Source organism: Garra rufa, chromosome 24 (assembly GCF_049309525.1).
Source record: "Garra rufa chromosome 24, GarRuf1.0, whole genome shotgun sequence".
Lineage (NCBI taxonomy): Eukaryota > Metazoa > Chordata > Actinopteri > Cypriniformes > Cyprinidae > Garra > Garra rufa.
In genome coordinates this window covers 34,473,817-34,499,825 of record NC_133384.1, presented here as the reverse complement: position 1 = coordinate 34,499,825, position 26,009 = coordinate 34,473,817, and the positions used below count along the sequence as shown (strand labels likewise).

Here is a 26,009-nt window from a genome sequence, read left to right as displayed (position 1 = left end):
GAACAATTTTAATTAAAAAAAGTGATCTGTAGTCTCTTCCTTTTCATTCACATACAAAATGTCAAGGAACGACAGATTGCCAGAGTAAGAGAGAAAGTGTAAAGCTCTGAGGTGTACAGATAGTCTGAAACCAAATACAATCAGAGGAAAAAAAGTCAGGCAGATACAGAATACAGTACTGGCCTGGGAGAAAAGAGAGATCAATGGATGATTCAACATTCATCGTGAGGTAAAACACTGCCACTCCAAACTAATACCAGCACTACACAAACGCTTGCATTGCTACTGTTTTAAGTTTCAAGTTCATCATTAGAATAGTGACAATAATATAATAATAACAATAATAATAAAAGTCTTCAGTAAGGTTTAAACTCATGTGAGAGATACAGTGTAAGCAGTGTTAGGCAGTATAGGAAAAAAAGACGAGACCTTTTTGAAGTATATATATCAACATTTCCACAATGACCATATCTAGTTGTGCAAACGAGATCTCGCGCACTTCAAAGGCAACTTTATATTGTTTAAAATGCCGAATATGAGGGCATAACAGAGATAATAAAGAGTAGAGCTGCCAACGGATTGCAAAGACAAAACAGAAAAACTACAAGGAAGTTTTAAAGCCCTTGCTCTCAGTCCGGCCAAGTGAAGCAAAGGGCAAAAACAGCAAAAACACATCCTAATGAAATACGACATTAATGCAGACTGTACAGTGATTGTACATGTTTGATGTTTATGATGACGTCTCATCAGTTATCTTTATGTCCTTCGCAAAAAGTATGAGTTTTTTGATGTTATATGCACTAATGCAACGACTGTATTCAAATCATATAGTGGTTTTAGAAATATGGTTACTGAAATATGTCCTGCATCTGTTTATTTATTCATATTCCACCTCATTTGAATGATTCTGTCAGTAATTTAAAGAAACAGCTCACCCAAAAATGAAAATGAGCTAAAAACGTATTCACTCTCAGGCCAACAAAGATGTAGATGAGTTTGTTTCTTCATCAAATTTGGAGAAATGCAGCATTACATCATTTGCTCACCAATCGATTGTCTTGCAGCGAATGGGTGCCGTCAGAATGAGTCTAAACAGCTGATTAAAAAATAATCCCCACCAATTAATGCCTTGCAAAGCAAAAAGCTGTTTGTTTGTAAGAAACAAATTTATCATTAAAGCATTTTAATTTAAAATCAACATTTTCTAGTCCATAATCCATAACAACATTTATTTAGAACTTTTTTTTTTTTATTCAGACATTTTCACTGGAGAAAGCAATATTATGCATTTCAAACTCGTATTTTAGCTGGAAACAGCTATTGAAGTTGTTTGTTCATTACAAACAGCTTTTGCAGTCTTTTGCGTTATTTTATAATTGTGAAGTTTTTATCAGCTGTTTGGGCTCTCATTCTGATGGCACCCATTCACAACAGAGAAGCCAGGCAAGTTGGATGGCCTTTAAGTTTTCAGCAAATGTTCATTTTTGGGTGAACTATTTCTTTAAAATCAATTTCAAAGAACAGAATTTCAATGGAATGTTTTTAGTGCATTTAGTAATATTATTAAGTGCATATTAATCATGACCACATTTAGCTTTAAAAGCATTCTGGAAATTTAATTGGTTCATTTAATTAGTACACCATTTAGAATTAAAATCATCAGATTTTGTTTTACTTAGCTTTGTTAAGACTCTTTGGGTAGATGTAAACAGTAACTATTTGCATTTAACTGGCCTTGATTTATCTTTGAAGTTAAATTGTGCATTTGAAACACCTGAGATATTAACAGAAATGTGTTGTTGTTGAATGTTTTTCCTTTCCGGGAATTGCCTTTTGACCTATTAGACAACTTGTTAAATACATTATGAATAGTTATTAGGTTATTATTGTATCTTAACTTGACCTTATGTAAAAAAAGAAACAAAGACTTTTACATAAAAATAAAAAAAAGTGTTAAAATTAATAGACTTAATAGTGAAATCAACACATTAATGTATCTGGACAATCACATTAAAACTGCAGTCACATGTAATATTCTGAGTCATTAGTCACTGAAATCTTAAATATACTTCTGCTCTGGGTTTCAAGTATACTTCTGCTCTGGGTTTCTTATATCTTAACAGTCCAGTTCAGATGGGGGTTTCTATGTGGATGTGATTTATACTGTAAGAGCAGTGAAGTGCCTTCATCAGAAGGTACAGAGGTGATGCATTACTGAGATCACCTGTCAAGCTTTCTTGTAACGAACCTACAACCAGCTAATTGGTCAGATCATTAACCATTAGACTCCCATCACCCTGGTAGTGATGTATGCTAATAATTTCAATTCTTCATTACATTTAAAAACAAGGACCAAATTAAATCTAAACGGACTGGTCCTACCACTATCAAACTATCTTTTGCTTTTTATCCTCTTTTATACATTTTATTTAGCTAATACGTTTTTATACGAAGCAGCTTCCACCATTTTACATTGTTATGTTGTTCATGGCTTCATGGCATCGATTTGTACAACAAGCATGGAATGTATGAATGCATATTTGTGTGTAATAACAAACGTGCATTCAAACCAAAACACTCAAAAACGCTATTTTCTAGTACTAAGCAACCTCATGTCTTCTTCTGACGGTCATGGGTGATCTGTTCTACCTCTACAGGTCTTTTTTGCTGTTCCTTGAGTGGTTCTGCTCAGATTTGGACAGGCCTTGTTTTTCCGGTGACATCAGCTCCAGGAGATCCTCCATGGCCTTCTTGATATCAGCTCCAAACTTGTGAGAATCCTGCAATACAGAAAGATTATTAAAAACAAATTAGCATAGTTTTCATTAAACTATGTCATAAACAGGTGTAGCATTATAAAGAAATCCATAAAGGAATGTTTTATTTGCCATAAAGGGATATTTCACCCTAAAATTAAAATTTAATTAGCATTTATTCACCCTTATGTTGTTCTAAGCCTGTATGGATTTATTTCTTCTGTTTAATCTAAACTAAAAAAATAAAATAAAATAAAATAAAGGTCTGGAACAACTTGAGGGTAAGTTTCATTATAGTTTTTGTCCTAACCAGTGTTATTTTAGCATTATTTATATAATATTATAGTTTATATTAACCGTTTTATTTTTATATTTTTTGCTTTTAATTTAATTAAAAAAAATTTTTTTAATGTGCATTATATTTTTTATTTTTCATTTATTTAGTTAGTGATTTGTACTGTTCAGTGTAATATTTAAATAATATTAATATTTAATGTAATTGTCATTTTTCTTTGCTTCTATCTGTGTTTATGATATTTATATACTTTTACAGTATTTATACATACAAGCTTTTATTTTTATATTTTCAGTTTAAGATTTTCATACTTCAAAACAATGTTTTATTTGCCATAAAGGAATATTTCACCATAAAATTTAAATTTAATTAGCACTTTTTTAACCCTAATAAGCCTGTATGGATTTATTCCTTCTGTTTAATGCAAACTAAAAAACCCAAATAAAATAAAATAAAATAAAATAAAATAAAAAAATCCCAAATTCTTCAAAATTCTTGCATTAAACAGAAGAAAGAAATTCATCCAGGTCTGGAACAACTTGAGGGACAGTTTCATTATATTTTTTTTGTCCCTTACCAGTGTTATTTTAGTATTATTTATATACTATTACAGTTTATTTTAACACTTTAAATCATGTTTAATTTTTATATTTTTTGCTTTTAATTTATTTACTTTTATTTCATGTGCAGTATATTATTTTTTTTTATTCATTTAGTTAATGATTTGCACTGTTCAGTGAAGTATTTAAATATGTAATTGTTATTTTTCTTTGCTTCTATCTGCGTTTACGATATTTATTTATATACTTTTACAGTATTTATACATTTTATTTGAGCTTTTATTTTTATATTTTCAGTTTAAGATTTATCAACTTTATTTTATATCAGTTATTTGCCAATGAAATATTTCTAATTTTCATTTAAGCATTACAAGTTTAAGTTTATCATATCATATTTATATTTTATTTTATTTCAGCTTTATTTCAGTTACCAATTATGTTTTAGTAACACTTTACAATAAGGTGTCATTTGTCAGCATTTGTTAATGTATTAACTAACATGAATTAACAATACTTATTACACTATTTATTATTATTTGTTAATGTTCACAGTGCATTAAATAATGTTAACAAACACAACATGTGATTATAATAATGCATTAGTAAATGCTGAAATTAACTAAGATTAATAAATGCTACAGAAGTATTGTTCATTCTTAGTTCATGTTAACAAATGTAGTTAACTAATGTCAACTAATGAACCTTATTGTAAAGCGTTACCAATGTTTTAAAAGGTTTTAGTGTAGATCCTAATAACTTAAAACCAACTTAAAACAATATTTTGTCAATTAGTTTGCTGGTCTCTATTTTTCCCTTTTCTGTAGTTTTAAGAAAACGGTAATGAAATAAAACTACACATTAGTGTACTAACAGTTTGAGGACAAGAGTGCTTGCAGGAAATGTGCAAGTTGATCATGTTTTCTCCGATGATGATGTAAGACACGCCGTAACCATCATCTGCAACCTGTCAAGGACACACAAATTAAAATAAATTAAATGCACACACACAAAAAAGGAAAAAATTAATTTGTGGATATGCATTAAAATTTCTGACCGGGCCAAATCCTCCACCGCAGGTGGTGTACTCTGGGTGGTTAACGAAATCAAACAGCTCCACCTGCTGGAGAGGAGTCTGACTGGTGGACAGACGCCATGTTTCTGAAAGCACCTTAAGAAAACACACACACAAATTTAATATTACATTATAAGCTTATTTTTTTTAATTATACAAATATTTGATTATTTAATTATTACTTCACTAACAATTTTTTTTTGCATAACAGTAATGAATGCAAAGTCACAAAGCTCTACATGTGGGTAAAAATGAGGAAATTGTCTTTGCACTATTGTTTCTTTCACTTATGACACACATGCAAGTGCACTTGCAAGGAACCAAAAATCAGTTAAACTTCCTTTTGTTTGCTAGAAATATACGAAATCCGTGGCCCTTCCCAGAGTTACACACCTCTTTGAGGAAAGGTGACTCCTCTCCCAGGTATTTGGACACAATGTAGAGGCAGAACAGGTGTCTGTCTATTCCTCCTCCTGTCATTGCCATCCTGTAAAGATGTTGGTGTTTCTCAGCCGCTGTACGGAAGAGACGCTGACACACTTCCTTACTCTACAGACACAGAGAGACGTTTAAATAAGCACTTTTATATAAATTAACAAACTTAAACTTTCATTAAACTAATCAAATGCAAAATAAAAGTAATTAAATTATTGTATTAAATTACAGTAATTATAGCATTTTTAATGCATTTTATATGGATATCATCGTAACCTGCATCATTCATGGCAATTAAATTTAACAGCACTACAGTGTGTGCGTTTGTGTACATTAAGTGTCCTTCATCAATATTTTTATGTATAATGTCGGTTACCTCTCCACCCTCCAGAGCTCTGACGAAGGTACAGCTCTCGCTGGTGCAGGAGCGCACAGTCTCAGTCCGGCCCTCGCGGAATAAACGGGTCATTGAGGCTTCGTAGGTCAGAGTGAACGAGCCTCGGTTCTGTATGAAACGAAGGAACGAGAACGGAATAATGTTATTGTTTTATCAATTATTAAGTCAAGTTTATATTTTAATGCAATGTAACTAGATTCAAATGTTGTTTGTGATTACTAGAGTCTGTTGTGTACCTGCAAGGGCATTGCTAGGGTGTCCTTGGTGGTTGCTAATGTGTTGGTTGCTTTGTAGTTGATAGGGGTTTGGATAGTTGTTAGTGTTGCTAAGAAAAAGCTGACAGATTTTATGTGGTTACCTTCTTAGCATGTTGCTGGCATGTTTCTAACATGTTTTAACACTTCGCTAGTACGTTTTAGAACACTGCTTAAATTTGTCAACATATTAATTGCATGTTTTAACATGTTAGTAAGTAATATATGTGACCACAAAACCAGTCATAAGGTTAAATTTTACAAAACTGAGATGTATACATCATATGAAAGCTCAATAGATAAGCTTTCTGTTGATATATGGTTTGTTAGGATAGGACAATATTTGGCCGAGATACGTCTATTTGAAAATCTAGAATCTGAGGGTGCAAAAAAATCTAAATACTGAGAAAATCACCTTCAAAGTTGTCCAAATTAGGTTCTTAACAATGCATATTACTAATCAAAAATTACATTTTGATATATTTATAGTATAATTTTTACAAAAAAATCTTCATGGAACATGAACTTTACTTAATTTCCTAATGATTTTTGACATAAAAGAAAAATCAATAATTTTGACCCATACAATGAATTTTTGGCTATTGCTACAAATATACCCCAGCGACTTAAGACTGGTTTTGTGGTCCAGGGTCACATATGTTAGTAAGTTTTAACATGCTAGTATGTTTTAACATTGTTAACACATTGGTTACATGTTTACCATGCTTGTAGCATGTTTAATGTTTCCACTAGAGTTTAGCTTATAACATGTTTTAACACATTGTTAGCAGGTTGTTAACTTGTTTAACGTGCTTCTTGTATGTTTCTAGCATGTTTAATGTTTTCAACATGTTTTAACACATTTAGCATATTCCTAGCATGATTAGTACATTTCCAATCCAATATGCATCTTTTTAGCATGATGCCAACCTTTTAAAATGCTTCTAACATCTAGTATGGTTAGTTCATTCTCAATGTCTTAACACTTTGTTAGCATGTTGCTAACATGTTTAACATACAGTCAAGCCCAAAATTATTCATACCCCTGACAAATTCTGACTTAAAGTTACTTTTATTCAACCAGCAAGTTTTTTTTTTTTTGACTGGAAATGACACAAACTTCTCCCAAATGATCAGACAATGTACAAGAGGCATCATTGTGGAAAAGAATATTACTGATCTTCTATTTACTTTTGAACAAAAAGTGGCATGTCCAAAATTATTCATACCCTTCTCAATAATCAATAGAAAAGCCTTCATACTTACTGTTTCTAACATCTTATAACTGTTAAAGCGTTATTAACTTATTAACATGCTTCTAATATGTATAACGACACATTGCAAGCATGTTGTAACACATTTTAACACATCCACATATTTATAGCATGTGTAGTACGTTTCCAACATGTTTTGACACGTTGCTATCGTTTTAACACTTTGACTGCACGTTTCTAGCACATTTAATGTTTCCAACATGTTTTACCATTGTTACCATGTTTTAATTTTTATTTTAATATAATTTATATAAATATCATACTTTAATAATGAATAAAAGTCATATGTTTAAGCAAGTCAAGATAATTGTCTTAAAGGATAAAACAATTGATCTAGTGCTGAAAGAAATGAAAACAAGACATATTGTGCCAGAGCGTTTGTGAAGCCTTAGTGGAACTTATACATAGTTAATGTGATTCTCTACATTGTTCTAGTGTTAACTTGAGTTGAATTGACTTCCATACACTACATTTGATTTTGTGTGTTATGTGGGTTCAGTCTTACCCTGTAATAGGCCAACTGTAGTGCAATCTGAATGAAGGCATCCGGGCTGATTTTACACTTTTTGATGGCGCCTTTGCCAAACTCTTGTATTGGCAACACATGAAAGTCGACATCATCTGCTATTGCCTGAGCCACAGCAAGAGAGCGTTCGATACGCTGCTGACACTAAATACACATACAGGAAGATGAATTATTCAGGGTGTCCATTAGTAGTCATTTTATACAGCGTGTCTGTAAACATGAGAAGGTGTGAAGGCGTGTTTGTACCTCTGCAGGTATGTCCCAGGTTAGTCTAGTTGGTGGAGGCAGGGAGGAGGCTACGTCTCCTTTACAGTGACCCTCTTCAGTATAACCCAGCTGGAAACTATCGGTAGTCATCACATACTGAGAGAGGAGGGGAAAAAAAAAAAAAAAAAAAGAGACAGTGGTAGTAGAGAACATCATAACATGACAGCTAGATTGCAATTACTGAATAACAATGCAAGTCAGCAAAAGAATAATGAATGTTATATTATTTAATTATGTTATTAAATTTAATAATGAAGTAATCTTGAAGGGTTAGTTTAACCAAACAGATGGCAGTGTTAGTATAATTAACTAAAACTTGTAGAACATTTAACTGAACCTAAAATCAAATAAAATAATTGTATTAAAAATTGTACGACAGCGTTTTAGCGTCACGTTAAAAAATAATTAAAAAAAGAGGTCTAAATTTACAAGATTAAAATTAATTAGAATTATGAGAATTATGAGAATAAAAGTTCATAATGTTTTGAGAATAAAGTTGAAATTACGAGAACAAAGTCTAAATGTTTCAAGAATAAAGTCAAAATGTTTTGAGAATAAAGCTGAAATTATGAGAATAAAGTTGAAATGTTTCAAGAATAAAGTCAAAAAGTTTCAAGAATAAAGTCGAAATTATGAGAATAAAGTCAAAATGTTTTAAGAATAAAGTTGAAATTACGAGAAGAATAAAGTCGAAATTATGAGAATAAAGATTAAATGTTTCGAGAATAAAGTCAAAATGTTTTAAGAATAATGTAGAAATTATGAGAATAGTCAAAATGTTCCGAGAATAAAGTCGAAAAGTTTCAAGAATTAAGTCAAAATTATGAGAATAAAGTCGAAATGTTTTGAGAATAAAGTCAAGTTTCAAGAATAAAGTTGAAATTAAGAGAATAAAGTTGAAATGTTTTGAGAATAAAGTCGAAATTATGAGAATAAAGCGGAAATGTTTCAAGAATAAAAGTCGAAATGTTTTGAGAATAAAGTCAAGTTTCAAGAATAAAGTTGAAATTAAGAGAATAAAGTTGAAATGTTTTGAGAATAAAGTCGAAATTATGAGAATAAAGCGGAAATGTTTCAAGAATAAAAGTCGAAATGTTTCGAGAATAAAGTCAAGTTTCAAGAATAAAGTTGAAATTAAGAGAATAAAGTTGAAATGTTTTGAGAATAAAGTCGAAATTATGAGAATAAAGCGGAAATGTTTCAAGAATAAAGTCGAAATGTTTCGAGAATAAAGTCAAGTTTCAAGAATAAAGTTGAAATTAAGAGAATAAAGTTGAAATGTTTTGAGAATAAAGTCGAAATTATGAGAATAAAGCGGAAATGTTTCAAGAATAAAGTCGAAATGTTTCGAGAATAAAGTCAAGTTTCAAGAATAAAGTTGAAATTAAGAGAATAAAGTTGAAATGTTTTGAGAATAAAGTTGAAATTATGAGAATAAAGCGGAAATGTTTCAAGAATAAAGTCAAAATGTTTCAAGAATAAAGTCGAAATTATGAGAATAAAGCGAAAATGTTTCAAGAATAAAGTCAAAATGTTTCAAGAATATGAGAATAAAGTTGAAATGTTTCAAGAATAAAGTTGAAATTACGAGAATAAAGTCTGAAATGTTTTGAGAATAAAGTCGATTTTATTTGCTTAATATCTTAACTTTATTCTGGTAATTTTGACTTTATTCTCAAAACATTATGACGTTAATCTTGTAACCTTAGTTTTTTTTTTACGTGGCAAAGAAGGTAAATTACTAAAATTAAAACCGAACTTGTAAAGAGGACGATTAAAAAAAAAAAAAGACAAAAGCACATAAAATTACCAAATGAAAGAAGACTAAACAGAAAAAAAAATTCTAATTTAAAATATGTAATATTTATTAAAAAAAAATAGGTTGCATATATTATTCCTATACTTTAAAATTTCGATTACCTTTACAATCATCTAAAACTCATGTAAAACTTATAAAATCATGAATACATTTATAATGCGGTTAAATGTAATCTTCAGCAAAGATTCTAAATTAAGTTTTTAGAATGTAAATTCTAATATTGTGATGCCTAAATTCACAGGACTTAAATGATCAGTTTAGTTTTTACTGTTTTTAAACTACATTATGACATCTTACGCTTAAGACAAGATCAGTTCCTTTGAACCACAAGCACCATTATATAGTTTATCTGACATCATACTCATTTATTTCTGTACTGTCGAAACACTCTCGTTTACACTCATTCTGTCTCTCACCTCCCACACGTGAGCCATTATAGGTGCATCCGCCCAAGAGTGTTCAGCATTGAGGCCGTTCTTCCCGTTCTTATACACCACCACCGTGAACGACTTATCAAACCACCTGAAACACAAACACAGTGCAAAACACTGCCATTGTTAAAATGAAGACTGTCATGTCTGGCTGTGTAAAAACATTTATTCTATTTACATTTCAGGTTACATTTAGTAACTTTGTAATGTAACTGAAGGGGTGAATTTGGATGGACAAAGATCTCACCTGTCGTAGCATTTGCCGTGCAGTAGGGACTTGGCATATCGATCCAAATTGCCAGCAGGATCATCTCCCCTCATGCCTTGCTCATCATCATCCAGGGAAACGAAGAACGCCGCTTTCTCAATGCAGTCCAGAGATCTCTTATTAACTCCTGAGCTGAAGAACTCCTTCCTTGCCTGAGCCCAAGGGATTCTGGGAAATGATGTTCAAAACATCTGAATATTTGTAGAAAGAACTTTTGAAAAAAAAAAAAAAAAAAAAAAAAAAAATCTAGGGAGGGTTTACATTTAAATAAACTTTGATTTTATAATATACTAGGAATGTAACGGCACTATTAATATCGTGGTCACATGATGTGAAATGATGGGTTTATTGGTATAACAACAATATACAATTATTGGTTTAATTATTATTATATTCCAATTTGTTTGGCTTCCTAAAACACCAGTGTGAATGTAATTTTGAGACGGTATACCACAATTTACTTTTTTCTGACTTTCTTAGTTAAGAACAAGCGCTTAATTTTTTAACTCTTAAAGTGCATTAGATAGAACAATTTACCTTTAAAATGCACAAAATTGTAATATTTTTCAAAGTCGTAATTTGTCTCTTTTTTTATACATCACAATAAATATCACATTGTGCACTTCATATCGAGATATTGTATCATGAGATTTTGATATCATTACATCCCCATCATACACAGATTTACATCAGGAAGGATTCTTAATATAAATGCATGTGACTGAAAAACTTAAATTAGGGTTGTTATATTTAACTAAAACTAGACGACAATTTTTTTTAACTTGAATGTCAACTGATAAATAAAACATTTTAAATTCATTAAAATGGTCTTATTGTTTATTTATATTCACTGTATCTTGGTCTATTTCTATAAAAGCTGTATTTTACATTTATTTGCATATAGAATGCATGCATGTTTGTTTACATTTTCCGCCGGTATTAGTACAAGATATAACTACAGAAGAGTCAAGTTTTAAATAGGACAAATATCGAAACTCATTGGTTATTTTTGAACACGATGCTATATTGGTCTAATAGGATTCAATGATCTATGCTAAGCTATGCTAAAAGTGTTATCGCCAGAACAGGAGAACGGCTGAATGGATTTCAAAATGGTAAAACTCAACTTATTAACTCGGGGGGAGTTGGAGAATGAGCCCATTTCCAAAAAAAGTGGAGTGTTCCATTAAAGCATGTCAGCAGATATTACCTGTCTCCTGCAGTCAGGGCTGCTAGTTTAGCCTCTCCAGGCACTGGAGGTGACGGGTCATCCAGAATGCGCTGAATCTGTTGCTCGATCTCTCTGGGAGACAGCATGCGGGCAGCATGGTACAGCCACAGGCGGAAATAACGGCCTCTGTGGAACACTGCCACATACTCACTGTCTTGCCAGTGGACCAGGGAGTCTAAATACACACAGAAAACTAATAAATGCCTGCAAATTCTCACCATTTGCCCTCATGTTTTGCATATAATGTGTTCTACAAGCATTAGCAAATGGTGCCAAAAAAACTGATTAGAAGATTCTCAGAGAGAAGGACACATCTGTGAGTGTGTTTGTTTATCTGGGTCAGTATCAGGTGTGTCCAGGGTGTTTGTGTGTGCAAGTTTCTACAATAAGACTTGTGACTCTTCCAGGAAACACACTAATGTCAAACATCTTTTGATCCAAGAAAGTATGAGGAAAGGTGATGGAGGAAAGACTGAAGAATGAACATTTAAAAAACTGTCAGTTTAAAGAGATTATTAAGGAGAAGAACAAATAAAAAGTAAAAAAAGAAATTTTATATATAGTTGCAATCAAAATTATTGACCCCCCCCCCCCATATTAAAAGTGATAATGTCAATATATAATGTAATGTTTTTGAGTTACAGGATTTTTTAATAACACAGCTATGTGAGAATTATTCAACATTGCTGTTTTAAGACAGTTATTTTTATGGTCAGGAACAAAATTGTCTTAAAACATAATTAAGCCTTTACAAACTTAGTAAAAATGGAATTAGCTTGGGGTGTTACACATAGTATACTCTTAGCCCATGCATGTGCTGAAGATGAGTAGCAAATATGGTAAAGTCAATAGAGCTCACGCAAAATCAACAGAGAAGAAATAGTCTGCTATATTAGAAAGTCTAAAACTACATGAAGATTTCTAAGACACAGCTGGCAGCCGTATTCCTTAGATTAAAGTGTGTTGAACCAGAAAACCTTTGAGGGTGTTGAACAAAAAAGCACAATATCATAACATGTTTGATCAGATCAACTGAGAAAAACTTTCAATGTACAGCCAAAGACTTGCAAGATGACCCGACGAAAGGAGGAAAAATATTTCAATGCTGTGTATAAGAAGGACACTAGACAAGTATGGTCTTCATGATGAGGAATCTTGCTGAATACCACTCTTGACCAAGAAGAATAAAAAGGCTGACTTGAACATGCTAAAATTCATTTGGATAGACCTGTGGAGTGCTGGAAGAATGTTTTATGGAGTGATGTGTCCAAAATGGAACTTTTTGGATGTATGGACCAGAGGTACGTCTGGTGCAAAAAAGACAAACTTATACACAGAAGAACACCATCTCAATCATCAAACTTGGAGGTGGGCCAGTCCTGTTATGGGGTTGTTTACTGCAGCAGGAAGTGGAAAACATGACCATACAAAGGATATCATTGATTTATTAAAGTATCAGACCATTTTGGCAAACATTGTGATGCCTTCAGTGCAAAGTCTGAAGCTAATAATCAATGGACTTTTCTGCAGGACAAACATCCCAAAGTATACATTCAAATCTACTTACGCTTGGTTCAGGGACCAGTCATAGAATGTTCTTGAGTCGCCTGTTCAGTTTCCAGATGTAATTCTCATTGAAAATAAATGGCTGAATTTGAAGCAAGCAGTGACAAAGTAAAAACCAATGATTATCAGTGATCTGAAAGCTTTTTCAGGGGAGGAATGGCCCAAGATTGCAGCAGAAAGGTGACAGAAGCATCTAAGCACTTCCAGGCAGTGTTTATTGGTGGTTTTAAAGAATAAAAGATTCTACATTAAATTTACTTTCAGGGGTTGCCTTTGTTGAATTGTTTTCACAAAATGTTGTTCTCTGCAGCAAAATATCTTGCAGGTCAAGGGGGTTGAATAATTTTGATTGCATATATATATATATATATATATATATATATATATATATATATATATATATATATATATATATATATATATATACACACATATACATATATAAACTTCGTAATATATATATCTCTTTCAAGTACAGATTAAATTGATTAGTGACAGTAAAGACAGCCATAATGTTACAAAATTTTATTTTTTTAGTTTATATATGCTATTCTTTAAAACTTTATATTCAAAGAAGCCTAAAAAATCCATTGTTTTCACTAAAATATGAAACATTGATAATAATCAGAAATTTATCTTGCAAATCAGCATATTAAAATGATTTCTGAAAGATCATGTGACTCTGAAGACTTGAGTAAAGATGCTGAAAATTCAGCTTTGAATCACAGGAATAAATACACCTTACCATATATTCAAATAAAAAAAAAAACAGTTATTTAAAACTGTAAAAATATTTCACAATATTAATGTTTTTTACTGTACCTTTTAACAAACAAATGGAACCAGGGCGAACATAAAAGCTTTCTTACGAAAACATTAAAAAAATCTAGCCTTACCTGTCTCTTCTCCTGGAATGCGTGTGGTGTTGAAAATCCTCTCACATTGAGCAGCACACAATGGAACATTTAAAACCGGCACACGACTCTAAAAAACAGAGTTATACTGTTAGTCAAGGTAACTTAAACCAAAATGTAGTTTTCATAACTATTTTCCACCCTCCTTCACATGCAATTAAAGGTGCAGTCCTCCTGAAAATGTTATTACAAAACAATATTCATTGTCAGTACAATTTTTGTTTGGACTACCCCTTTATGAATGCTGTTAATGCTACTGTAACTTTAAGATACACAAAATACCTATTATGAATATCTAAACGATGATGATATACAATTGTGGGCTGTCTGCTTAATATACTGATTTGGTTAATATGTAAATTGGATTCAAGTTTAGTTGCCATAAGGAATCGGAGTGAACTCAAACTTTCAAAAGAGAAAAAGTTTTCCTGTTATATGTTCTCACTGACTCAATGACTCAATACACACTAGCCCTGCAGGTCTTCCCTATTCACTACACGGCCTCAATTAGCCATCCATAGCCTAACAAAGTTCAAAGCACAGCTAAAAACAGCTCTGCGATCAATCTCTGTCATCGCTCGGGGCAGCGAGAGTTTCATCCCCCGCCCAATAGCATCTGTCAGCACTGCAATGTGGACTCACAGGTTTGATTTCCTCTCTGTTGAGTTTCCTGCGGTACAAGAGACACGCGTGCAGTGTGTTTCCTGCTCTCGCGGCTTGAATCGGTGTAGGAGTCACGTACAGGAAGTCCTGAGGATGAAAGAAGACTCAAGAGGCTTGTGTATAAAAAATAATTTTACCACTGAAACTTCCTGCTTGTTTATGCATCTGTGAGTGTTTGCACTGAGCCGTACCATTCCATAGTAGTTGCTATTGACCATGAGTGGGCCACGCCCCCTCAGGTAGACATACTCCTCCCACCAATCGCTGACCTTGAAGATACAGACACAAGAAAAAATTAATTACCAAATAAACCTCAATTTAAAAAAAAAAAAAATCAGGTTTGGAAATTTTTGTACGATCCCACACATCGAACCCACTAAAATATGATTTTCAGGTCTACATGAAATTAAAAACGCCCCTTTTTGCCAAATCACCTTTAAAATGGTATGTAATGCCCATATTAACTTAATATTTAATAAATATTTAATTTGAAATTCTTTGTTTCTGCCAATTAACATACTATGCTTTTGAAATCTTTCATTAAAGTGCATTTAAAGGTGCCATATAATGCATTGAGAGAATATTTTAAATTGTTCTCTGATATCTACATAGAAGGTATATGGCATAGGAAAGGGCAAAACATCTCCAGAAATGGTTTTATAGGTCCATTTACAACCTAGGATTTGCCCCTAGAATGAAATGCTCTGTTATTTGGAAGCTTCATGAATATTAATGAGCTCCGCTCTGATTGGCTGTTTCACAGAGCTCAATAGCTCGCACATGGATAAAAATATATTTTTAATTAGGACCTCTAGCCGCTTTTAATATGCGGTTTGTTGAATCTGCCGCTTTGAATCGCGGATATTTTAGTGTGATTGCTGTGATCGCATGTGCTCTGTGTAAAGTTACAATGCAGAGGGAGTGCTTCCTACCACACAAGTTGAGCTGCTCCTCAGTGATTCTCAAGATCTGTAAATCATTCGCCATCATCAGCGCAGTCATCTCTCTGTTTATGTGGTAAGTGAAATCCTATGTATTGCAATGTAACAGGCTAGCGCTAGCATTAAGCTAACCGTGTCCCTTCAGTGGCTTGCCTTGTTTTACTGATGTACTGACGTTACCGACGATTGGGCGATGCAAATGTTGGAGGCATAACTGTTAACGATCTCGGGGATGTTGCGTAACAGTCTGTTATGTTGGAATTGACCTATTTTTCGGTGGTCTTTTGCAAACACTACATTTATATAAGGAGGAAACGATGGTGTTTGAGACTCATGGTATATCATGTCCATGTACTGAACTGCTTTTATTTAACTATGCCAAGGTAAATTCAGTTTTCCTTTCTATGGCACCTTTAAAATGCAATTTTTCTGCGACTTCTGACATCACATATCCGTCTTACTTTGCAACCTCTCTACTAAAATCATCTTTCATTTGGTATGTAACGCCCATATTTAACATAATATTTAATAATGGTCCTGCAATGTAATACTTATATTAAACCTAATACGCAATAAATTTTATAATTAAATCTCTTATCTCTGCTTATTAGCACACAGTTTATACTAAATATTAACATTTGTTTTCATAACCTTTCATCAAAACGAAATTAAAATGCAATTGTTACCATTCCAACATCACAAATCCTTTTTACTTTCTGACCTTTAAGCCCTTAGCTTTCCAACGTTCCACCGCGGAACATTTTGCATTGAGTTAAGCTTGACAGGAATGCTAAGGGGTTAAAGCACTTTTTTATGATCCAAACAATTCCTCTCAGATAAAATGAAATTCAGCCTACATTTTCCTTATATTTCAAAGCCAACTTGAATGTTTAACCTCGGATTACAAAAGCAAAACAGGTTACAAACATCATTTTTAAGGTTGCATTAGACCAGTATTGTGTGAAATTTGTGTGTATGGTTTGCTGGTTGCTCTCACATAGTTGGATGCCCACATGGCTTTGAGTTTGAGGTACCACTGCAGGCGGTTTCCCAGACTGTTCTCAAACTCCTTGGCCAGAGTCGTCATCCTCTCGTATTCGGAATCGCTCATCAACGGACGCGCCGATTCCAGAAACTAGAGTGACAGACAATATTTTATTTCCGTATAAATTGCTTTAGTGATATATATATTTATTGATGATGAAGCCACAATGATGATCTCACCCTCTTAACAGTGTCCTTGACTGTAGGAACAGGCAAGTTGGGCAAAGAGCCTTGGTAGCTGTACAACAGAGGCTGTCTGCCTGAGAAGATCCGGACCATGGCCTAAAAACAAGCATATTTGAAGATAAGGTGTGATTTTGATGTTAAAAATCTTTCCTATTAAGGAGGCACCGAATGTTTGGCAACCAAAATTATTCGGCCAAAAAAAGCAAAAAAAAAAATTCCGTGTTCGGCCGAATAAGTGAAAAGGCTGAATAAATTATACCGAATAATGACGTGATGTGATCAAATGGAAGTGCGCACTAATGCAGAAAACATGTCAGCAGTGTGGAAGCATTTAAAACTGTCCGAGAAAGACAACAAGCACTGACAGCGAGAGACTGTTTAGAATGTATTTGATGAGAAGAGAAAGGGGTGGTTAATGCCAAATGGCCTTAAATCATTAGTAAATAAACTACAGAATGTTATGTTGTCTAATACGCGCATTAATTGCATTTATTCTGACAGCACTGCATGAGTTCCTCAGCCAGGTTGCAAAGCCCAAAGCACCAGGGATATCAGTGCTGAAACAGCGTAATGAGAATCATTCATGAATCTGCTGCTGTCAGCAAAAAGTAGTACTTAGGTCTTCTTGTGGGTTTCCGCCAAAAATAAAAGTCAACATTCATAAATGTTAGTATTGTAATTTTACTGTTGTTCTGTAAAATTAAATACACATGCCTGATTCAAGAAAATGGCCAAAGAATGTTATTTTACTAACTTATTAATTTCAAGTTAAATTGTGCTTTGTTGGTAGGCTGTAATGTCTAATAGAATGGAAGAAGAAGAGTGTTAAATTAATATTTTTACATTGTTGTTTTGTACAATTGAATTTTGTAATTGTTTTTCTTTGAAAAGCAAAATAAAACTGTAAAAAGCAAATATTGGTTATTCAATTTATGCAACTGTGAAAAAAACTGGCAAAATAAATGGGGGGAAAAACACGAAAAACCGCATTCGGTAATCGGCCTTTGGCCCAGAGTGTGTAATTTTGTTCAGCTTCGGCCAAGAATTTTCATTTTGGTGCATCCCCATCTCCTATCCTGTTATGTACAAGCAAAATATTTGTAGGATGGTTTCCTCAAAGCCTGACACAACAATACTGACTCCACCTATGCTACCAATGAACAAACGTCACCTTTATTTACCGTTACAGGTTGGGTGGTTGTATGTTAGGTGTCTGGTAGTATGACTGTACTCACCGCCCAGATTTTGGTGGTGTTCGATACTTTCCCATGCTGTTCAAACATCCAGCCGTGATACGACAGTAACTGCTTCAGGCAAAGCCTCATGGTGAAGATCAGGGAGAACCAGAGCAGAGTGCTGAACAACACGGCAGAAACCACCGTCCGACACTGAACGCTCAGAGAATCACTGCAGACAAAAGATAAAACAATATTACACTGGTGTATGCAATACTGTAATACTTATTTGTAATTGTAATTATTACTAATAGTTTTATTAGTTGTTGGGATACTTTATGAAACAGGTGCAGTGTGATAAGGTGATTTTAAGCACATTTTGAAAGACTGTAAATATTCTTTTAAAATTTCTAGTCATCAAAACGCAACTTTCTTGTCACACTGATAATCAGAAATGTTTCTGAAGACTGGAATAATGATGCTCAGTTTTGCACCACAGGAATAAATTACATTTTAAAATATATTGAAACAGAAAACTTAAATAGTAATATGTGACCCTGGACCACAAAACCAGTCTTAAGTCGCTGGGGTATATTTGTAGCAATAGCCAAAAATACATTGTATGGGTCAAAATTATTGATTTTTCTTTTATGTCAAAAATCATTAGGAAATTAAGTAAAGATCATGTTACATTAAGATTTTTTGTAAAATTCCTACTGTAAACCTATCAAAATGTAATTTTTGATTAGTAATATGCATTGTTAAGAACTTAATTTGGACAACTTTAAAGGTGATTTTCTCAGTATTTTGATTTTTTTGCACCCTCAGATTCCAGATTTTCAAATAGATGTATCTCGGCCAAATATTGTCCTATCCTAACAAACCATACATCAATAGAAAGCTTATTTATTGAGCTTTCATATGATGTATATATCTCAGTTTTGTAAAATTTAACCTTATGACTGGTTTTGTGGTCCAGGGTCAAATATTATTTTAAAATTTAGCTGAAAATTCAGTTTCGCATCACAGGAATAAATTACATTTTAAATATATATTATAAATGTATATTTTAAATAGGAATATTTTTTTAAAATGTTACTGTTTTTACTGTATTTTTTTAATCAAATAAATGCAGCCTTTGTGAGCATATGTTCAAAAACAAAAACAAAAATCTAAATCTTTTTAATAAATATATGTCTAAAAATATGTAGACCTGGGATATATTTTTAAAACATTTTTAAAAAAAAGTTTCTTATGCTCACCAAGGCTGCATTTGTTTGAAAAAAAAAAAAAAAAAAAAAAAAACGTAAAATTATTACTACTACATAAAATAACAGTTTTCTTTTTGAATACATTTTAAAATGTGTGATGCAAAACTTAATTTTCAGCATCATTACTTTAGGCTTCAGTGTCACGTGATCCTTCAGAATCATTATATGCTGATTTGCTGCTCAAGAAACATTTATTAATATCATCAATGCTGACATTGCTTTTTGATAACTAGAAAGGAGATTTATTTAAAACAGAAATCTTTCGTAAAATTAGAAATCTCTTTACTGTCCCTTTTCATCAATTTAATGCATACTTGCTGAATAAAATAATTAATTTTTGTTTTTTAAAAATCGTATTGCTCCTAACTTGAATGGTAGTGGTACTGTATAAAGAATAACATCTAAATGCTAATTGTCATTTATAAATGTTTTAATTAGAAATTAAAATAGAAGGAAAAAACTGGGAAAAACAGGGAAACACAGGATTTGTGCCAAAAATGAATAAATAAAATAACTTTTTTTCTATATTAAATCACACAACGTTAGCATCAGCTATTCAAGCTAGTCAAGTCATTGTTACACATATGAGAGACAAAAAACAGCATCTGTTTTGTAGAATAACTCTAGCTTTTGTCTGAAACTAACTGAATGAAGGTGTGTGAAGGTACACACCCTCGGCAGGCATGTACCAGAGTCCATTCTTTTCGAAAAGTTTGTAATGTGAGTTATGTAAGAGGATGACAAATGTTTCAGAGTGTCAAAGAATCAGTTTTCTGTGTGGTAATGTGACCTTTATTACCTGACCGGCAGATGTTCTTGGATTTTAGCGATGAGGCCCATGGAAGGGTCTGAGCGCGTGTACATGGTGGCCAAGATCGCGATGACGACAAACAGCCATGAGGACGGGCTGGCGGGATACACACCAGTGATCACGTTGTTCTGTAGGATAGAAAGAATGGACAAACAAGAAAAAAATGAGGGAAGATGGCCAGAATAAACAAAACACACAGTACGAAATCCAGCTGGGGAATGTGTGAGAATAACTGGCGTTAAATTAAATAAACATAAACATTAAAAATAAACAATAACACTTTACAATAAGGTGTCATTTGTTAACATTAATGTATTAACTAATATGAACAAACAATGAACAATACAGTTATTACACTCTTTATTAATCTTTGTTAGTTAATAAAATGCAGTTGTTCATTGTTTGTTCATATTAATTCACAGTGCATTAACTAATGTATAACAAACACAACTTGTGACTTTAATAACGCATTAGTGAATGCTGAAATTAACATTAACTGGGATTAATAAACGCTGTTAAAGTATTGTTCATTGTTAAGTAAGCATTGTTCAAGTAGTACGTTTGTAAAGTGTTATCAAATAAACAAAACAGACAGATTAAAAAGGTGACAAAATATCAAAATGCACATTTTAGTGTTCATTTGTGCATTTTATTCTAAAACAAATTAGCTTTTATAATAAATTAGAGAATGCATACATTTTAATCACACTATTACATGCACAAAAAAATAAACAAAACAGATTTAGCAGATGACAAAATAAAATTAAAATGAGCTATTTGCTTTTGTAATAAAGATTTTATTGTGCATTTTATTGGTCATTTGTGCATTTTATTTTGTTTTTAGAATCAAACATAAAAACGCATTATCGACATGAAATACTAGTACGTGCGCGAAAACAAAATAGATTTAATAGTTCACATCAAGGTTATCTATTTGATTTTGTAATAAATATTTTATTGTGCATTTTATGTTTGTTTATATTAATATTAAAATGCATGGTTGAAGTATAACTTTACTTTTATAAAAATAAACAACATGGACAGATTTAATAGACAAAATATAATTTAAAAACTATTTTCTTTTTTAATAACGATTTTATTGTGCATTATTTATTGTTCATTTGTGCATTTTATCCTAATAAATAAATACATCTTTGTTTTTATTATACATCATTTTTTAAGTCTCTTCTGCTTACTAAGCCTTCATTTATTTGACTCAAAGTACAGCAAACACGGCAACATTTTGAAATGTTTTTATTTAAAAGAACTGATTCTATTTGAATATATTTCAAAATGCAATTTATTCCTGTGATTTCAGAGCTAAATCTTTAGCGTCATTACTCCAGTCACATGATCCTTCAAAATCATTCTAATATTCTGATTTGCTGCTCAAAAAACGTTTATTATTATAATGTTGAAAACAGCAGAGTAGAATTTTTTTAGGTTTCTTGATGAACAGAAAGTCTAATAAAACAGCATTTATATAAAATAAAAAATCTTTTGTAACATTATAACTCTCTTTATCATCCCTTTTGATAAATTGTAATCATTCTTAAAAATTCTTAAATGTATTAATTTCTATAATTTTGTTCCCCCAAAAAAGATACTAACTCCTAGCATTTGAATGGTATAGTGTTTAATGTTACAAAAGTCTTTTATTTCAGATAAATGCTGATCTTTCTATTTATCAAATAATCCTGAAAAAATGTACTCAACTGTTTTAAATATTGATAATATTAATAAAAATGGTTTCTTGAACAGCAAATCTGCATATTAGAATGATTTCTGAAGGATCATGTGACAAGACTGGAGTAATGATGCTGAAAATGTATCTTTAATCACAGGAATAAATTACATTAAAATATATTCAAATAGAAAACAGTTATTTTAAATAATAAAAATATTTATATATTTTACAGTTTTTGCTGTGCTTTAAACCAAATAAATGCAGGCTTGGAGAGCAGAAGAGACTTCTTTAAAAAAACATTAAAGATCTTACTGTTCAGGAACCTCACATAAAGAAAGTTAACTGCATTGCAACTAGCATTTTATGTTACCTTTAAAGCTGTTAGTATGTGTAAGGCATGTTTACCTTCAGCCGAGTGACGCGTTTCTTCCAGGAGCGGAGGCCTGACAGATAAACCTGTCTCAAGGCCTGATGGGACAGCTGCAGGTCGATCCCCTCCGGAGTGATAGTGAACTGAAACGCCACAGCCTGATGCGCTTCTGCCATTTCTAAAGACAGTGTGAGACAAAGACAGAGGCTTTTAAACACAGCGGCTCAATTTCACTGCAGCATACAGTACTTTGTGCATGATCGCAGCTCTCCACATCCATCGCTTTATCTCACTTACACTTAGTTGAACATCCATTATGTATCAACACATGCTGAGTTATGATCCATTAAGGCAAGAGCAGTGAGTGCTGATACAGATGTTTCAGTTAAGGGCTCATTTTATCCCTATAAAAAAGAGTGTTTCCAGCTTATGTAAATGAAGGGAAACTTCCTTCAAAACTTGAATCATTTTTGCCTTTATTCAGCCTTGTCATGCTTTAGTTTCTCATTCAGACAGACTAGACACTTAAGAGTTTATATCTATATAAATAAAACATATAAATAAATAAAATCACTCCCACATCTACATCCAGACAAGATGTATCTATGGCAACAGAGTTGTTATGGCAACCAGGAGCAAAGGGTTCCCTCATGACTACCAGTCTGCTCAACTAAAACAGTTACAGTATTCATCAAGATTCATATATACAGTGATGTACACAGGCTTGCTGAAAGAAGCTTTACATACTTACAAATTTGCATACCTATGCATTTGAACAGGCATGAGTGACCCTGGAGCACAAAACCAGTCATAAGGGTCAATTTTTGAAATTGAGATTTATACATCAACTTAAAGCTGAATAAATTTCCATTGATGTATGGTTTGTTAGGATAGGACAACATTAAGAAAATTGCATTTAAAGTTGTCCAAATTAAGTTCTTAGCAATGCATATTACCAATCAAAAATTAAGTTTTGATATATTTACGGAAGAAATTTTACAAAATATCTTCACTGAACATGATATTTAATTAATATCCTAATGATTTATGGCATAAAAGAAAAATTTGGCTACTTAAGGTTTTTTTTTGTTTTGTGGTCCAGGGTCATATATAAACAATTCACATAAACAAATGAGAAAAAGCATTGTTTTTGTTAAATAAAACTAAATTAGAAATATTAAAATAACAAAACTACTAAAAATAAATGCCTAAATGAAAACTGAAAATATAACAATAAAAACCTTAAAATATTATAAACAAAAAATAACACTAAAAATAAGTATGTTGTGATAAAACCAGCCATATTTTACAATATTTGGATTTAATGTAATTTTTATTAATAATAAATGTTCATCATGATTTTTAGAGTTACTCCATATTTGACAAGTTTTTTCATTGATAAAGTTTAGTAATTTTGTTTGATCAGATATTGATTTAATAAATATGAACTTTATTAAATAAAATAATTATTTTAATTTCCAAATGCTAAAATATTTTTAAAAGGCTACTAATTTCTTTCAAAATATTTGTAAATATATATTTTATATTATAACACACACACACATTTGTCACACTGAAATCTTAAGTAGCATAAAAATCTTTGTAGCAATAGCCCAAAATACATTGCATGGGTCGAAATTATTGATTTTTCCTTTATGGCAAAAAAGATAATGTTCCATGAAGATATTTTGTACATTTCCTACTGTAAATATATGAAAACCTAATTTTTGATTAGTAATGTGCATTTTGGACAACTTTAAAGGTGATTTTCTCAACGCGTTTTTTTTTTTTGCACCTTCAGATTTTCAAATAGTTGTATATCGGCCAAATATTGTCCTATACATCAGTGGAAAGCTTATTTATTCAGCTTTCAGATGATGCATAAATCTCAATTCACAAAAATAACTGGTTATAACTGGTTTTGTGGTCCAGTGTCACATGTAATCAATACCCATAAACAAATGACAAATATCAAAATAACAAAACTAATAAAAATAAATGTCTAAATGAAAACTGGAAATATAATAATAAAAACTTTAAATATTAATAATTTATAAACAACAAAATACGTATGTTGTGATAAAACAAGCCATATTTTACAATATTTGGATTTAATTAATGTAATTTTTATTAAGAATAAAATTTTGTCACGATTGTTTTAGAGTTATACTATATTTGACATTCTTTTTCATTAATAAAGTTTAGTTAAAAAAAGTTTTTAAATGAGATATTAATTTAATAAATATGTATTTTATTAAATAAAATATTTGATACTTCTAAAATATTTTTAAAAGGCTACTAACTTATTTAAAAATATTTGTTAAAATATATTTAAAAATATAATACACAGTACACACACATCTGTAACCCATTTGTACATTTGTAGCAATAGCTTAAAAAATATATTGCATGGGTCGAAATGATCAATTTTTCTTCATGGCAAAGAAAGATAATGTTCCATGATATTGTAAATTTCCTACTTTAAATATATCAAAACTTAATTTAGATTAGTAATATGCATTTGATTATTAATATGAATTGCTAAGAACTTCATTTTGACAAATTTAAAGGTGATTTTCTCAATGCTTTTTTTTTGCACCTTCAGATTTTCAAATAGTTGTATATCAGCCTAATATTGTCCTATACATTAATGGAAAGCTTATTTATTCAGTTTTCAGATGATGTATAAATCTCAAATTCACAAAAAAAAAAAAAAAAAAAAAAAAAAAATCACCCTTAAGTGTAATAAAAGTGTATAAATTTTATGCGTAAATACATATAATTAGAATTTGGGGAAATTATTAATCATTAATCAAAGTTCTAATTAGAAAGTACGTTCTAAACACTATTGAGATATGCAAATACACAATCCCACGTCATCCCATGGGACACCGCTTTCTGAGACTAAATTACACTGCAGGAAACATGCAAATGAGGCACTTTAACAAGCGACCAGAAGAGGGCGCTGCATAGAAATGAATGGAATGAACTTTAACCTAATTAGAAAAAACGACTTAAATTAATTCACATATGCATATTAAAACACAGGAATATAGTCATTTGAGATAACAAAGCAGAATAACACTCAAACTAATAAAAATAAAAGACTAACAAGACATTTAAAACCGTACCACACATCTACAGTACTAGATTTTATCGATTAAAAGATAATTTAATCCACCTACAAAAACACCGACCTTTTATAAAAAAAAAAAAGAGAACTAGTTGCATAACAAAACAGTCAATCATTAATCACGTATATTGATCTAAAGCAACACAGGCGGGTGGAAACACACACAACCAGAAAGACAAAACACACTTAGCTATAATAATCCTTCAGAAAGGCGGTTGATTAGCATGTGAGGCGCTTTAAAAGATCGAAATGACAGCATTCAGCTAAACTGGGAGTAACTGGAAACGTAATTTAAGGATGATCGAGGCCAATAACGGATGATGCTTAACCACACACACAGCTATTAAAAAACGTAGTCGGTATCAAACACCCCACACATCTCCATCATCCATCGTCTCCAGCAAACTACAGACCATCTAGCCTCAGATTAGCATTACACTGTCAGAAAGCATCATCCCTACCTGCTGTTTACTGATGTTACTGATGACGGGAACAAAGTGACGGGCTCCTCTCCTCCCTTCCGCTTTCGAGGAACATAAACAAAAAAAATAGCTACTAATAAGCGCGTGATAACCCCAATATAGATGCTGAGGGCTCACTGGTATGAAGCGTAACTGGAAGTACCTTTGATACAAACTGCGAAAGAATGTAACAGATACAGCG

General features: G+C 31.9%; 1 protein-coding gene across 1 annotated transcript; it reads right to left on the bottom strand.

The window, feature by feature from the left end:
• Positions 1-26,009, bottom strand: LOC141300813 (carnitine O-palmitoyltransferase 1, liver isoform). Its single transcript, XM_073831108.1, has 19 exons — positions 25,808-26,009; positions 22,249-22,391; positions 20,145-20,284; positions 18,135-18,306; positions 16,894-16,995; positions 16,667-16,804; positions 14,920-14,997; positions 14,708-14,815; positions 14,048-14,135; positions 11,565-11,760; positions 10,334-10,522; positions 10,072-10,177; positions 7,816-7,932; positions 7,549-7,713; positions 5,495-5,623; positions 5,077-5,232; positions 4,666-4,779; positions 4,483-4,575; positions 1-2,780 (listed from the first exon to the last, which is right to left on the bottom strand). Exons 2-19 carry the CDS (start codon positions 22,387-22,389, stop codon positions 2,652-2,654), a joined length of 2,361 nt encoding a protein of 786 aa, XP_073687209.1. The 5' UTR covers positions 22,390-22,391; positions 25,808-26,009; the 3' UTR covers positions 1-2,651.

What these genes read in the sequence shown, in the direction of transcription:
- LOC141300813 (XM_073831108.1), bottom strand. Translation starts at nt 22,389, where the DNA reads ATGGCAGAAGCGCATCAGGCTGTGGCGTTTCAGTTCACTATCACTCCG. An exon ending in ACACCACCAAAATCTGGGCG is followed by an intron (nt 16,996 to 18,134) that starts GTGAGTACAGTC and finishes GCTTGTTTTTAG; the next exon opens with GCCATGGTCCGGATCTTCTC. An exon ending in CCATGTGGGCATCCAACTAT is followed by an intron (nt 14,998 to 16,666) that starts GTGAGAGCAACC and finishes TGTATCTTCAAG; the next exon opens with GTCAGCGATTGGTGGGAGGA.